This window comes from Entelurus aequoreus, linkage group LG20 (assembly GCF_033978785.1).
Source record: "Entelurus aequoreus isolate RoL-2023_Sb linkage group LG20, RoL_Eaeq_v1.1, whole genome shotgun sequence".
Taxonomy (NCBI): Eukaryota; Metazoa; Chordata; class Actinopteri; order Syngnathiformes; family Syngnathidae; genus Entelurus; species Entelurus aequoreus.
This window is the reverse complement of record NC_084750.1, coordinates 4827662-4840221: the sequence shown is the minus strand read 5'-3', so window position 1 is coordinate 4840221 and position 12560 is coordinate 4827662. Positions and strand designations below refer to the sequence as shown.

Below are 12560 nucleotides of genomic sequence, written 5' to 3'. Positions count from 1 at the left end.
TGGTTAAGGTAGCACACACCCGTAGTAGGTGAGGGGGAAGAACCAGAAGCTTGCCTAATCCCGGCTTTAATTGCCCAAATGCTGGAGACCGCAACAAGTTGACACACGCTGCATCGCTTTGCTGATTGTGTACGCAGTGCACAAACTAATTGTCGTCCTGGAACTTTCCCACGTACACAACTTTCACAAAAGCATATGCTTGAGGCACTAATCCACATTTGCACATTGTAGGCAACATTCCAAGACAATTCTTGCCACCCTCCCTGAGCAAGTGTGTCTCTCTGCCAGGCTCACGAGCAGCTGGAGGAAGTGAAGCTGGAAGCGGTGCAAGACAACAACATGGAGCTGGTGACGGACATCTTGGGCGACATCAGCAGCCTCAAGGTCAAAGACGACAGCGTGGCCGAACTGTCCAAGATCCTGCAGGAGCCGCACTTCCAGGTGAGCACGTTTATTTGAGCCAAAAGACACCCAACGTTTTAGATGCTGATACAACTTTTTCACGTCCCATACGATACCTATATTGGAGCCTTTAATATTGGCCGATATCAATATTAATCTAATATCAGCACAAAATACAGTACATACTTTTCTTATTTTGTGGTGTGGAGCGCTATAAAAGGCTTGCTTCAGTGAAATTAGTCAGAGAACAATAGTTGGCATGGAAAACACTTTTAAGACAGACTTAAAAGGACCCGTAATTTGTCTTTGGTGATACCCGGTGGCCACAGTAATTAATCAACTTAAGCTCAAGATGCAGTTAAGTTCAATAATGCTGACACGTTTGTTACTGGATACTTTCTAATACGCTTCTGCCTGGGAGACTATGTGTAAGTAATATGCAATTGTAACTCTTTGATGTTTGTTTATATTGACAAATGTTCTGTTTTACAATGCAGTATTGTTTAATTAAAGGGGTCATGTTATTATTATTATTTTCTACATGTAAACACTTCCTTGTGGTCTACATAACATTTAAAGGTGGTCCAAATGTTGCATAGATGATGTTTTACAGACCATCTTCAAGTCACTTTCTGGCCGTCTCTTCAGAATGCGCCGTTTTGTGGGCGCTTTTGTTTACGTGCCGCCACTTTGACAGCGTCTTCTCCCTGTCATCTATGTTGTAGATTTTATCTTCCATATGGAGTCAACCGACATATATAAATTCGAACGATACACTACTTTGTGTAAAAAATGGCAACAGCGGAGGATGCATGTGCATGTACGAGCCAGTCTGCCCCACAACAAGAGGATAGAGAAAAAGAAGGAACTTATTGATGACAGCGTCAGACTACAATGGCGGACTAATGTAAACCTATACCATATATGGAGGTATCCATTGACATCACAACTAGGGTAAATGTGACGAATTCAAAACGGCTCGTTTGGAGGAAGTATGAAGGAAGGCAAGATTGTTCTATAAAAATGTATCCGCCATGCGTCCATGCATTGATTTTGAATTTCCAGGATTTATACAGATCCCAAATACACAAAAACAGGTACAAATAGGTAAACAAAGTTGGTTTGCATGATATGTTGGGTGCCCTTTCAGGATACTTATTACGAACTGTGCTCAGCTGCTGTGTAGCTGCTAGCTCCTAGTAGACTTTAGCCTAGCATGTTTACCTTTTGTAAATGACTTGACTAAAATAATAGAAAGTGTGTGTTTATTGGAGGACATTTCGATGTTCACTGGCAGTCCAGCTTTGCGCAAGTAAACACGCTGTAGAACTGTTTTTTATCGCACAAGATATCACACACAGGTAAACACACTGCAGGACTGCTTGTATCGCACATGATATCACACGCAAGCAAACACGCTGTAGGACTGTTTATATCACACATGATATCACACACAAGTAAACACGCTGCAGGACTGCTTGTATCACACACAAGTAATCACTGCAGGACTGCTTGTATCGCACATGATATCACACACAAGTAAACACGCGGCAGGACTGCTTGTATCACAATATTATGTCAGACCCACTCGACATCCATTGCTTCTCATAGTCATTCACACCGACATCCCACTGGGGTGAGTTTTCCTTGCCCTTATGTGGGCTCTGTACCGCAGATGTCGTTGTGGCTTGTGCAGCCCTTTGAGACACTTGTGATTAAGGGCTATATAAATAAACATTGATTGATTGACATAATCTCACACACATATAAACACTGCAGGCCTGCTTGTAACACACAAGTGTGGCATATCCATTTTCATCATGATATGCCAACCAATCGCAGTCTGCCTACCATGACAAGAATGTTGCCACTTTGCATTTATACTTCGGTTTTACCTTTGATGCTGCTTCAGAACTAGATTGAGGGTTGGCTTCTGACATGGTAGTATCTGTTGCAGCTGGTTGCACTGTCAAGCCAGGCTCCATAGTTGTCGGTTGCAGCTTCAAACCAGGGTCAGAAGTTGTCGATTGCGCTGTCGAGCCAGGATCAGCTGTGTTCACTTCAGGAACAGATGATACAGCAGATGATGGATGTGAGCTAAAATGAAAAAGTGATAATTGATTTATACAGTCGTATAAAATGCAGCTAAAACTTATCATATTACAAATACAAATAAATATACCATATTTAATTAGATTATATATATAAAAATGTATACACATTATACATGAATTTATCTGGAAAAAAAATGGGTATAGTATCTGTCCCCTTGCGCCCTACCTGGCCAGTCTAGGGGGCATGTGCCCCTTTCCCTCAAAATAAATATATATATCATATATTTATACATACACAAACAAGTATATGATATACAAATAATCAAATGTCAATAAATTGAAATAGACTGTCATATAGTATATGACCTAACTTGTAGTAAACTTTAGTAAAGTTGTGTATAAAGGAATATATAAAACACCATGCAATTTTCATTCCATGATAGTTTACATCAGCGACTGATGTCCAACCGTTACAAACAAGTTTACAAATCCACACGTGGTCGTTGACAGCCACGAATCAAAATAAACATTTACGACACGATACAGCACATATACAACATTGACAGGTCTAGAACTGCGGAATTTCGAGGACAAACGATCGACAAATTTAGCACTCCATTAAAACTATGAAATGAACCTACTTAAAGAGGCTGTGTAGCTTGCTACATTTTTTCCAGACAGCCTGTACTTGTTCGTGTTTTCTTTTTTTGACTTGTTCCTTACTCGGCATTTTGAGAGCTGCCTGACCTAAATTCACCGAACAAATGACGTACTTCCAGACCCTGATGCAGCTAGTGTATCTCTCGTAAAATCTCGGCTGTTCTCGTTGTCGGTTTACCTTTGACACGCGTTTCCTAAATGGCTGCGCGCTTGTTGTTTATACCGATGGCTTATACAGTTGAAAATGAAAGAAAAAAAGTCATGTTTTTATCAATTTATATTTGCCGAAACAATCTTTTTTTTTAAGTACATTTTTATGGCATTGTGGCAAACTGCAAGGGCGATCGCAGCGGTTGCCGTGGTTAAATTCAAGCCCTGCTGCAGGACTGCTTGTATCGCACATGATTTCACACACAAGTAAACAAACTGCAGGACTGCTTGTATCGCACATGATTTCACACACAAGTAAACAAACTGCAGGCCTGCTTGTATCACACATGATATCACACACAAACACGCTGTAGGGTTGCTTGCATGGCACATGATATAACACACAAGTAAACACGCTGCAGGGCTGCTTGTATCACACATGATATCACACACAAATAAAGACTGCAGGACTGCTAGTATCGCACATAATATCACACACAATTAAACACGCTGCGGGACTGCTTGTATCGCACATGATATCACTCACAAGTAAACACGCTGCAGGACTGCTTGTATCGCACATGATATCACACAAGTAAAGCCGCTGAAGGACTGCTTGTATCGCACATGATTTCAAAAACAAATAAACTGCAGGACTGCTTGCATTGTGCGATATCACACACATATAAACACTGCAGGCCTGCTTGTATCGCACATGATATTGCACAATTAAAGCCGCTGCAGGACTGCTTGTATCGCACATGATTTCACACACAAGTAAACAAACTGCAGGACTGCTTGTATCGCGTGATGTCACACACATTTAAACACACTTCAGGATTGCTTGTATCGCACATGATATCACACACAACACAAGTAAACACGCTGCAGGACTGCTTGTATCGCACATAATACACAAGTAAACACTGCCAGACTGCTTATGTCACACACGATATCACACATAGTGTAAACATGCCGCAGGACTGATTGTATCGTACATGATAACACACAAGTAAACACTCTGCAGGATTGCTTGTATCGCACATGATATAACACACAAGTAAACACTCTGCAGAACTGCCTGTATTAGAAATCATATCACACACAAGTAAACGCTGCAGGACTGATTGGATCACACATGATATCACACACACAAGTAATCATGCTGCAGGACTGCTTGTATCAGTCATGATATCACACACACACAAACACTGCAGGACTGCTTGTATCGCACATGATATCACACAGATGTAAACTTGCTGCAGGACTGCTTGTATTGCACATGATATCACACAAGTAAAGCCGCTGCAGGACTGCTTGTATCGCACATGATACAACAACACTGCAGGACTGATTATATTACACATTATATCACACACAAGTAAATACGCTGCAGGGCTGCTTGTATCCCACATGATATCACACGCAAGTAAACACGCTGCAGGACTGCTTGGATCGCACATGATATCACACACACAAGTAAACACGCTGCAGGACTGCTTGTATCGCATATAATATCAAACAAAAGTAAACACGCTGCAGGACTGCTTGGATGGCACACGATATCACACACAAACACTGCAGGACTGCTTGTATCGCACATGATATCACACACACGTAAATACACTGCAGGACTGCTTGTATCCCACATGATATCACACACGTAAATACGCTGCAGGACTTCTTGTATCCCACATGATATCACACACACGCAAACACGCTGCAGGACTGCTTCTATCGCACATGATATCACACACAGGTAAACACGCTGCAGGACTGCTTGTATCCCACATGATATCACACCCACGTAAACACGCTGCAGGACTGCTTGTATCCCACATGATATCACACACAAGTAAACACACTGCAGGATTGCATGTATCTGAGATTTGACATAAAAGCCGATAGTTTCATTTTGCTAATATCAATATTGGATGGGAACACCCCTACAGTTCCGGTGTCCTGACACGAGCAATCAGACTGTGACTTGTGAGCCAATCAGAGGCGTAAGTTCCACAAGCTGCTGACCTGGTGAGGGAGCGTGAGAGAGGGGAGCACATCTCCATGTCAAAATGATTTTCACATGTGACTTTTTCTTTTTCAACACTTTCTGTTGAAAAATGTAGTGGGTTCAACACTCCCAGAATTTCTTTCTTGACAGTCATATTTGGGGTTTTAGCCACATATTTTACATGAGGGTGTCTGTGGATAGTTGGTCCTTATGTGTTTGTTTTGTTGACTTACACTTGCAGCTCACTTTTTAGAGGCCTGCGGCACATTGTAGAAATAAAATAAAACCTTAAATTGGGAAATCTACAGCAAAAAGGAGCACTGCAAAGAGAAAAGGCTGAAATGTTGATTATTTTTGCTTGGTTGTTATGTTGATCCTAGTAACTAAGGAAAATACAAAGCTTTGTCTTTAAATATTCATATAATTTTTAGCTGGTTTACAAAACAATAAATAAATCAAAGTTTGGATAAACAGCAAGCGGGGGCATCGTTTATTTATGTTATTTATCGAATTAATCAACCTAAATATTATGGATGGATGGACTTCATCTTGTTGCAAGTTTATCTTAACAGGAGTAAAGAATTCAATAAAAACTGTCTTGATATTAGTGGCCATGTGAAAACAAACTTCCTAGATGCAAAATAAGTGTTATAGACAAGGTTTATAAGACTACACTTTATAATAACTCATTGATTACGTGAAACTTCTTGTTTCATCCAATTCAATGAGTGCCCTACTTGTGAGTCCGCCTAAAGCTGCAGTACCAAATGACATGTTTTGAACCAAAGAAACACGAGAAGACCCATTTTAGAGAAGCAAACTCCTCCCCAAAATCTGAATGTGTTTTTATTGCAAGCCTCTCTGTGAGCCTTGAATAAATGATGACATCTCTCCACATCTAACGTAGGTTACATAACCCTTTCTTTTACTCCTCAGTCCCTCCTTGAGGCACACGACATGGTGGCCTCCAAGTGCTACGAAGTCCCGCCCCCGGCCGAGATGACCAACGACGCGGCGGTGAACAGCGCTCTGATGCAGGCGGACGCCGTGCGCATGATCGGCATCCGAAAGAAGGCCGGCGAGCCTCTGGTGAGTGTGATGGAATCTTTAAGAAGTGCCAGCAAAGGTCACGACTAGAGATGTCCGATAATGGCTTTTTTACCGATATCCGATATTCCGATATTGTCCAACTCTTAATTACCGATTCCGATATCAACCGATACCGATATGTACAGTCATGGAATTAACACATTATTATGCCCAATTTTGTTGTGATGCCCCGCTGGATGCATTAACACGCGAAGTCCCAGAGAAGGGTCAATTGACATTTTTACCTAGAAAACACACAAGAGGGTCATTTGACCCCTAGTCCCCCCTGTGGACACTCCTTTTGTTATGAAAATGTGGCTGTTAGTGGCACACGGCAGGGGGCCACTTGAGCCTGTGTGGGGGAGGGGACCTTACAGCTCAAGCTTTAGTTCTGAGGTAGGTTGTGTGTGTTTTTGCAAGGATCAACAGAATGAAGGGATCAACACTCTGACATTTATTGTTAAAAAAAATACAAAACAAAACATATTTACAAAGAATGAAAAAGCAACTGTTTTCCCAGTTTTGGTGTGGAGGGTTGTTGCAGAAGCAATTGTTATTTTTGTGTGCCAAAAATAGTTTAAAAAAAAAAATTTACAAAGAAAAAAGCATATTTACAAAGAATGAAAAACCATGTCCATGTAAACGTGACTGACATACATTTGAGCAGTCACTCACAATCCTGGCACTGCCATTGCTCCTTTCGGCATTTCCCACATGTATAATTTTTCTGTCTACCTAGACAAACTGCCCCTAACAGCCTCATTACCATAACAAAATGAGTGATTAGTGTATTCGGGAAAAGCGTCGGGCCAAATGACCCCTCTCTGGGTCTTCTAGGTAGACAGAAAAATGCTGGGACTTCTAGTGTTAAACAATGTAACAAGGTTTTCCAAAATAAATCAATTCAAGTTTTGGAAAAAAATGCCAACATGGCACTGCCATATTTATTATTGAAGTCACAGTGCATTATTTTTTTTAACATGCCTCAAAACAGCAGCTTGGAATTTGGGACATGCTCTCCTTGAGAGAGCATGAAGAGGTTGAGGTGGGCGGGGTTGGGGGGGCAGGGTTTCTGTTGTGTTTATGTTGTGTTTCAGTACCGATGTTTTCCCGAAATGTGTTTGTCATTCTTGTTTGGTGTGGGTTCACAGTGTGGCGCATATTTGTAACAGTGTTAAGGTTGTTTATACGGTCACCCTCAATGGGACCTGTATGGCTGTTGACCAAGTATGAATTGCATTCACTTGTGTGTGTGAAAAGCCGTAAGATATTATGTGATTGGGCCGGCACGCAAAGGCAGTGCCTTTAAGGTTTATTGGCCCTCAGTACTTCTACCTACGTCCGTGTACCACTCCGTACAGCGGCGTTTTAAAAAGTCTTTTATTTTATTTTACTTTTTGAAACCGATACCGATAATTTCCGATATTACATTTTAAAGCATTTAACGGCCGATATTATCGGACATCTCTAGTCACGACCCCCCCTCCCCCCTTCTTTCCCCCGCAGGGCGTAACCTTTCGCGTGGAGAAAGACGACCTGGTCATCGCACGGATTCTCCACGGCGGCATGATTGACAGGCAGGGGCTGCTTCACGTGGGCGACATCATCAAGGAGGTGAACGGCAAGGACGTGGGCAACAATCCCACCGAGCTCCAGGAAATGCTGAAGGACTGCAGCGGGGGCATCACCCTGAAAATCCTGCCAAGCTACCGCGACGCCCCCGCACCTGCACAGGTACGCACAGCACAGAATGCCGGCGGAATGAAAGTCAGATAATGGGCAGCGGAACAGGAAGAAGGCATTCCCACAATTCATGCCATGCCATGCAGTCTTTTATTTAACGCCCAGCAGATCAAGGCACACAAAGTCAGTCAAGCGCACAAGAACGGAATGAGGGATGATGCGAAATCACAAGTCTGCAGCTCGGGGCAGCATCTTTTTTGGATTTGACTTTTATTGGCTGGTTTTTACTGCTTCCTCCGGGTGCTTGTTTCATTCAATCACACAGAGAACGTACGCTTCCTGGCAAAAGCCTCCCTTGTTGGCGCAGCTTCAACATCTGCGGCGGGGGCAGTTTGATGCAATGTGGCAAAAACTGAGACTCTTTTGCTGTGTCAGCACACTTGTGTCCGGCCCATCATTACCTGATACCAGGATTGTGCAATATGTCACTTTTTTTATATGGTGATAATGCATGTTGATGACACATTCGAGCTGTGTCACAAAAAATTGACAGCGACAAGCGAACAGACGCGTCCTCAACACAATGTAGCATGCTTGCTAGCTACTAATGTCCCTCCACAGTGCTAAGCCACTCCTACAGTAAGGGTGCAACGGTACACAAACATTTTGGTTCGGTACGTACCTCGGTTTAGAGGTCACGGTTCGGTTCATTTTCGGTACAGTAAGAAAACAACAAAATATACATTTTCTGGTTATTTATTTAACAAAATTTGTAAACAATGGCTTCATCCTTTTAACATTGCTTTAAAATAGCTCTGTGTGTGATGGATGTGAGCCACCACTAGGCTGATCAGTGCAACAGCAGGCAGTCATGAATGCTAAAGATAATAATAACATACATATACACACAAGGTTGATTGCCAGGGTTAATGCAGTCAACATAAATAAAATAAAAACTAAATAAGATAAGGCTCAGAATTGGTTTCTTAACAAAACCTTTCTACATATAAAGTGTAACATTTCCACATACAAAGTGCAACATTAAACTGCTTCAAGTTGTTGCTCAGATTAAATAAAATGACAAAACTTTTCTTCTACATACAAAAAGTGCATCATTAAACAGTTTCAAGTCAACTCAGCCTCAGATTAAATTTTCTTCCCCCTCACCCCCCAGCCTTTAACCCTGGTGACTTTCACTCAATGTTTTTTGCCACACAAATCAGTTTATCCACATTGTCTGCAGAAAGAGCAGACCTGCTTGCAGTTAAAATGTCTCCAGCTGTGGAAAATACCCTTTCACTGGGCACAGAGGTAGCAGGTATGGCGAGGTAGTGCCTGGCTAACGTGGCAGTAAGAGGATATAGGGGTTCATTGTTCTTCCACCATATAAGTTGGTCAAAATCTAGTTTTTAATGCAATATGGTCTTAAATCTGCTGCTATAAAAACACCAACGGCATTTGTTATTGCTTTAGCCCTGCCTGACTCGCCGAGGAGAAGCTGCTTGAATGCGGTGGGAGCTGTGTTTGTTCGTCTTTCTCTTCGTTGAAGCGATGTTATCCATTGTTGTATCGCACCGCGAAGCCCAAATGTTGCCAAACGGGAGATCTTAACGAGGCAGGAGGGTCTTCCAGCTCTGGCTTTTGCATGTTGAAGTAGCCCGGTTGTTGCTAGCATGCCGTGTGTTGTGCCTCGGTGTGCATTGTTTACACAACGTGCGGTGCGCTACTTAATATGTCCGTGTGGAAACTCGTTCGGTACACCTCCAAACCGAACCGAACCCCCGTACTGAAACGGTTCAATACAAATACCCGTACAATTACACCCTTATCCTACAGTAAGTCAGCAATCCTCGCCTCCAACTATTACAAGTACCCACTGAAGGACCAGGAATAACTAAACATTCAACACTACACATCGTAGGGGGGTGTGCTAACCACTAAGTTAGAGCTCTTGAATAAAGGTGGGCAGATTGATACAAATATGGACAATAACGATACCTAGTTGTATAGTTTCAGGTCGATACCACAAAGGTTAGATCGATATTTTTACGTTCCAAAAAATTACAAATATATTGACCCTGTAACTACTTGGTATTAGATTTATAACAAATGTGTAGTCTTGCCCAAAACTAATGTAAAGTGTTAAACAGAATATTTGTGTTTATTATATTTCCAGTAAAGGGAATTACATTTATATAGCGCTTTTCTACAGTGACTCAAAGCGCTTTACATAGGGAAAGCCATGATCTAAGTAACATTTAAACCAGTGTGGTTGGCACTGGGAGCAGGTGGGTTAAGTATCTCGCGCAAAGACACAACTGCAGTGGCTAGGATGGTGCAGGCAGGGATCGAACCTGGAACCCTCACCTGGCTGCTCTACGAACCATGTTGATAGAAGCATGTTCTAAGTGAAAGCAATCAGATATGAACAGTATATTAGCAAGTAGAATAATAAACATTTTGAGACAATAATACAATTGGAAATGATGTAGAATGTTTGCGCTTACGTCAGCATAGGGCTGGGTGATGTGGCCTTTTTTTAATATCTCGATATTTTTAGGCCATGTCACGATACACGATATATATCTCGATATTTTGCCTTAGCCTTGAATTAACACTTGATGCATATAATCACAGCAGTATGATGATTCTATGTGTCTACATTAAAACATTCTTGTTCATACTGCATTAGGATATGCTCATTTTAAACGTTCATGCAGAGAGGGAAATTACAATTAAGTCAATTTAGCAAAACTGTATTTATTAAACAGTTATTAAGCAGTGGCACAAACATTCATGTCATTTCCAAAACAGAAAGTGCAAGATTGTCAGAGACATTTTAAAACAAGCTATTAGTGCACTTTTGTGCATGATGTCACTTAGATGACATATCAAAACAACACTAAATTAAAGTGCACTTTTTGTACAGAACACCACTACAATAGTTTAAAGGCCTACTGAAACCCACTACTACCGACCACGCAGTCTGATAGTTTATATATCAATGAGGAAATCTTAACATTGCAACACATGCCAATACGGCCGGGTTAGATTACTAAAGTGCAATTTTAAATTTTGCGCGAAATATCCTGCTGAAAACGTCTCGGTATGATGATGCCTGCGCGTGACGTCACGGATTGTAGGGGACATTTTAGGACAGCATTGTGGGCAGCTATTAAGTCGTCTGTTTTCATCGCAAAATTCCACAGTATTCTGGACATCTGTGTTGGTGAATCTTTTGCAATTTGTTCAATGAACAATGGAGACAGCAAAGAAGAAAACTGTAGGTGGGAAGCGGTGTATTAGCGGCGGGCTGCAGCAACACAAACACGTAGCCGGTGTTTCATTGTTTACATTCCTGAATGATGACAGTCAAGCTTTACCATTGGCCTGTGGAGAACTGGGACAACAGAGACTCTTACCAGGAGGACTTTGAGTACCGTGAGTACGCAACCAGAATGTTGCCATAAGCATTTTGTTTAATTTGTATGTGTAACGCAGTACGCAGCTGCGGCTTCCAAACATTTGATCGCTTGCCCGTATGTGCGTGCCGCTATGTGCATGTTACGTAAGTAACTTTGGGGACTTTGGGGAAATATACACTACTGTTCAAAAGTTTGGGGTCACATTGAAATGTCCTTATTTTTGAAGGAAAAGCACTGTACTTTTCAATGAAGATAACTTTAAACTAGTCTTAACTTTAAAGAAATACACTCTATACATCGCTAATGTGGTAAATGACTATTCTAGCTGCAAATGTCTGGTTTTTGGTGCAATATCTACATAGGTGTATAGAGGCCCATTTCCAGCAACTATCACTCCAGTGTTCTAATGGTACAATGTGTTTGATCATTGGCTCAGAAGGCTGATTGATGATTAGAAAACCCTTGTGCAATCATGTTCACACATCTGAAAACAGTTTAGCTCGTTACAGAAGCTACAAAACTGACCTTCCTTTGAGCAGATTGAGTTTCTGGAGCATCACATTTGTGAAGTCAATTAAACGCTCAAAATGGCCAGAAAAAGAGAACTTTCATCTGAAACTCGACAGTCTATTCTTGTTCTTAGAAATGAAGGCTATTCCACAAAATTGTTTGGGTGACCCCAAACTTTTGAACGGTAGTGTATGTGCTGTATGAACTTTGGGGATGTAAATGGTACTTTGGGCTGTGGGATTGAGTGTGTTGTGCGGGTGTTTGATTTGTATTGGCGGGTTATATGGATGGGAGGGGAGAGGTGTTTGTTATGCAGGATTAATTTCTGCCATATTAAATATAAGCCTGGTTGTGTTGTGGCTAATAGAGTATATATATGTCTTGTGTTTATTTACTGCTTTAGTCATTCCCAGCTGAATATCAGGTCCCACCCGCCTCTCACAGCATCTTCCCTATCTGAATCGCTTCCACTGCCCTCTAGTCTTTCACGCTCACTTTCCTCATCCACAAATTTTTCATCCTCGCTCAAATTAATGGGGAAATTGTCGCTTTCTCGGTCCGAATCGCTCTCGCTGC

The 12560-nt window shown here is 41.7% G+C and overlaps 1 protein-coding gene across 2 annotated transcripts in view; it reads left to right on the top strand.

Moving 5' to 3' along the window:
- pals2b (protein associated with LIN7 2, MAGUK p55 family member b) overlaps positions 1 to 12560 on the top strand; it is a 58675-nt gene that overhangs the window by 31186 nt on the left and 14929 nt on the right. For both annotated transcript variants that reach the window (XM_062029259.1, XM_062029260.1), the window contains exons 5-7: positions 289 to 441; positions 6214 to 6366; positions 7873 to 8100. In XM_062029259.1, coding sequence (XP_061885243.1) covers positions 289 to 441; positions 6214 to 6366; positions 7873 to 8100 — 534 coding nt within the window. The remainder of the gene's footprint in view (positions 1 to 288; positions 442 to 6213; positions 6367 to 7872; positions 8101 to 12560) is intronic.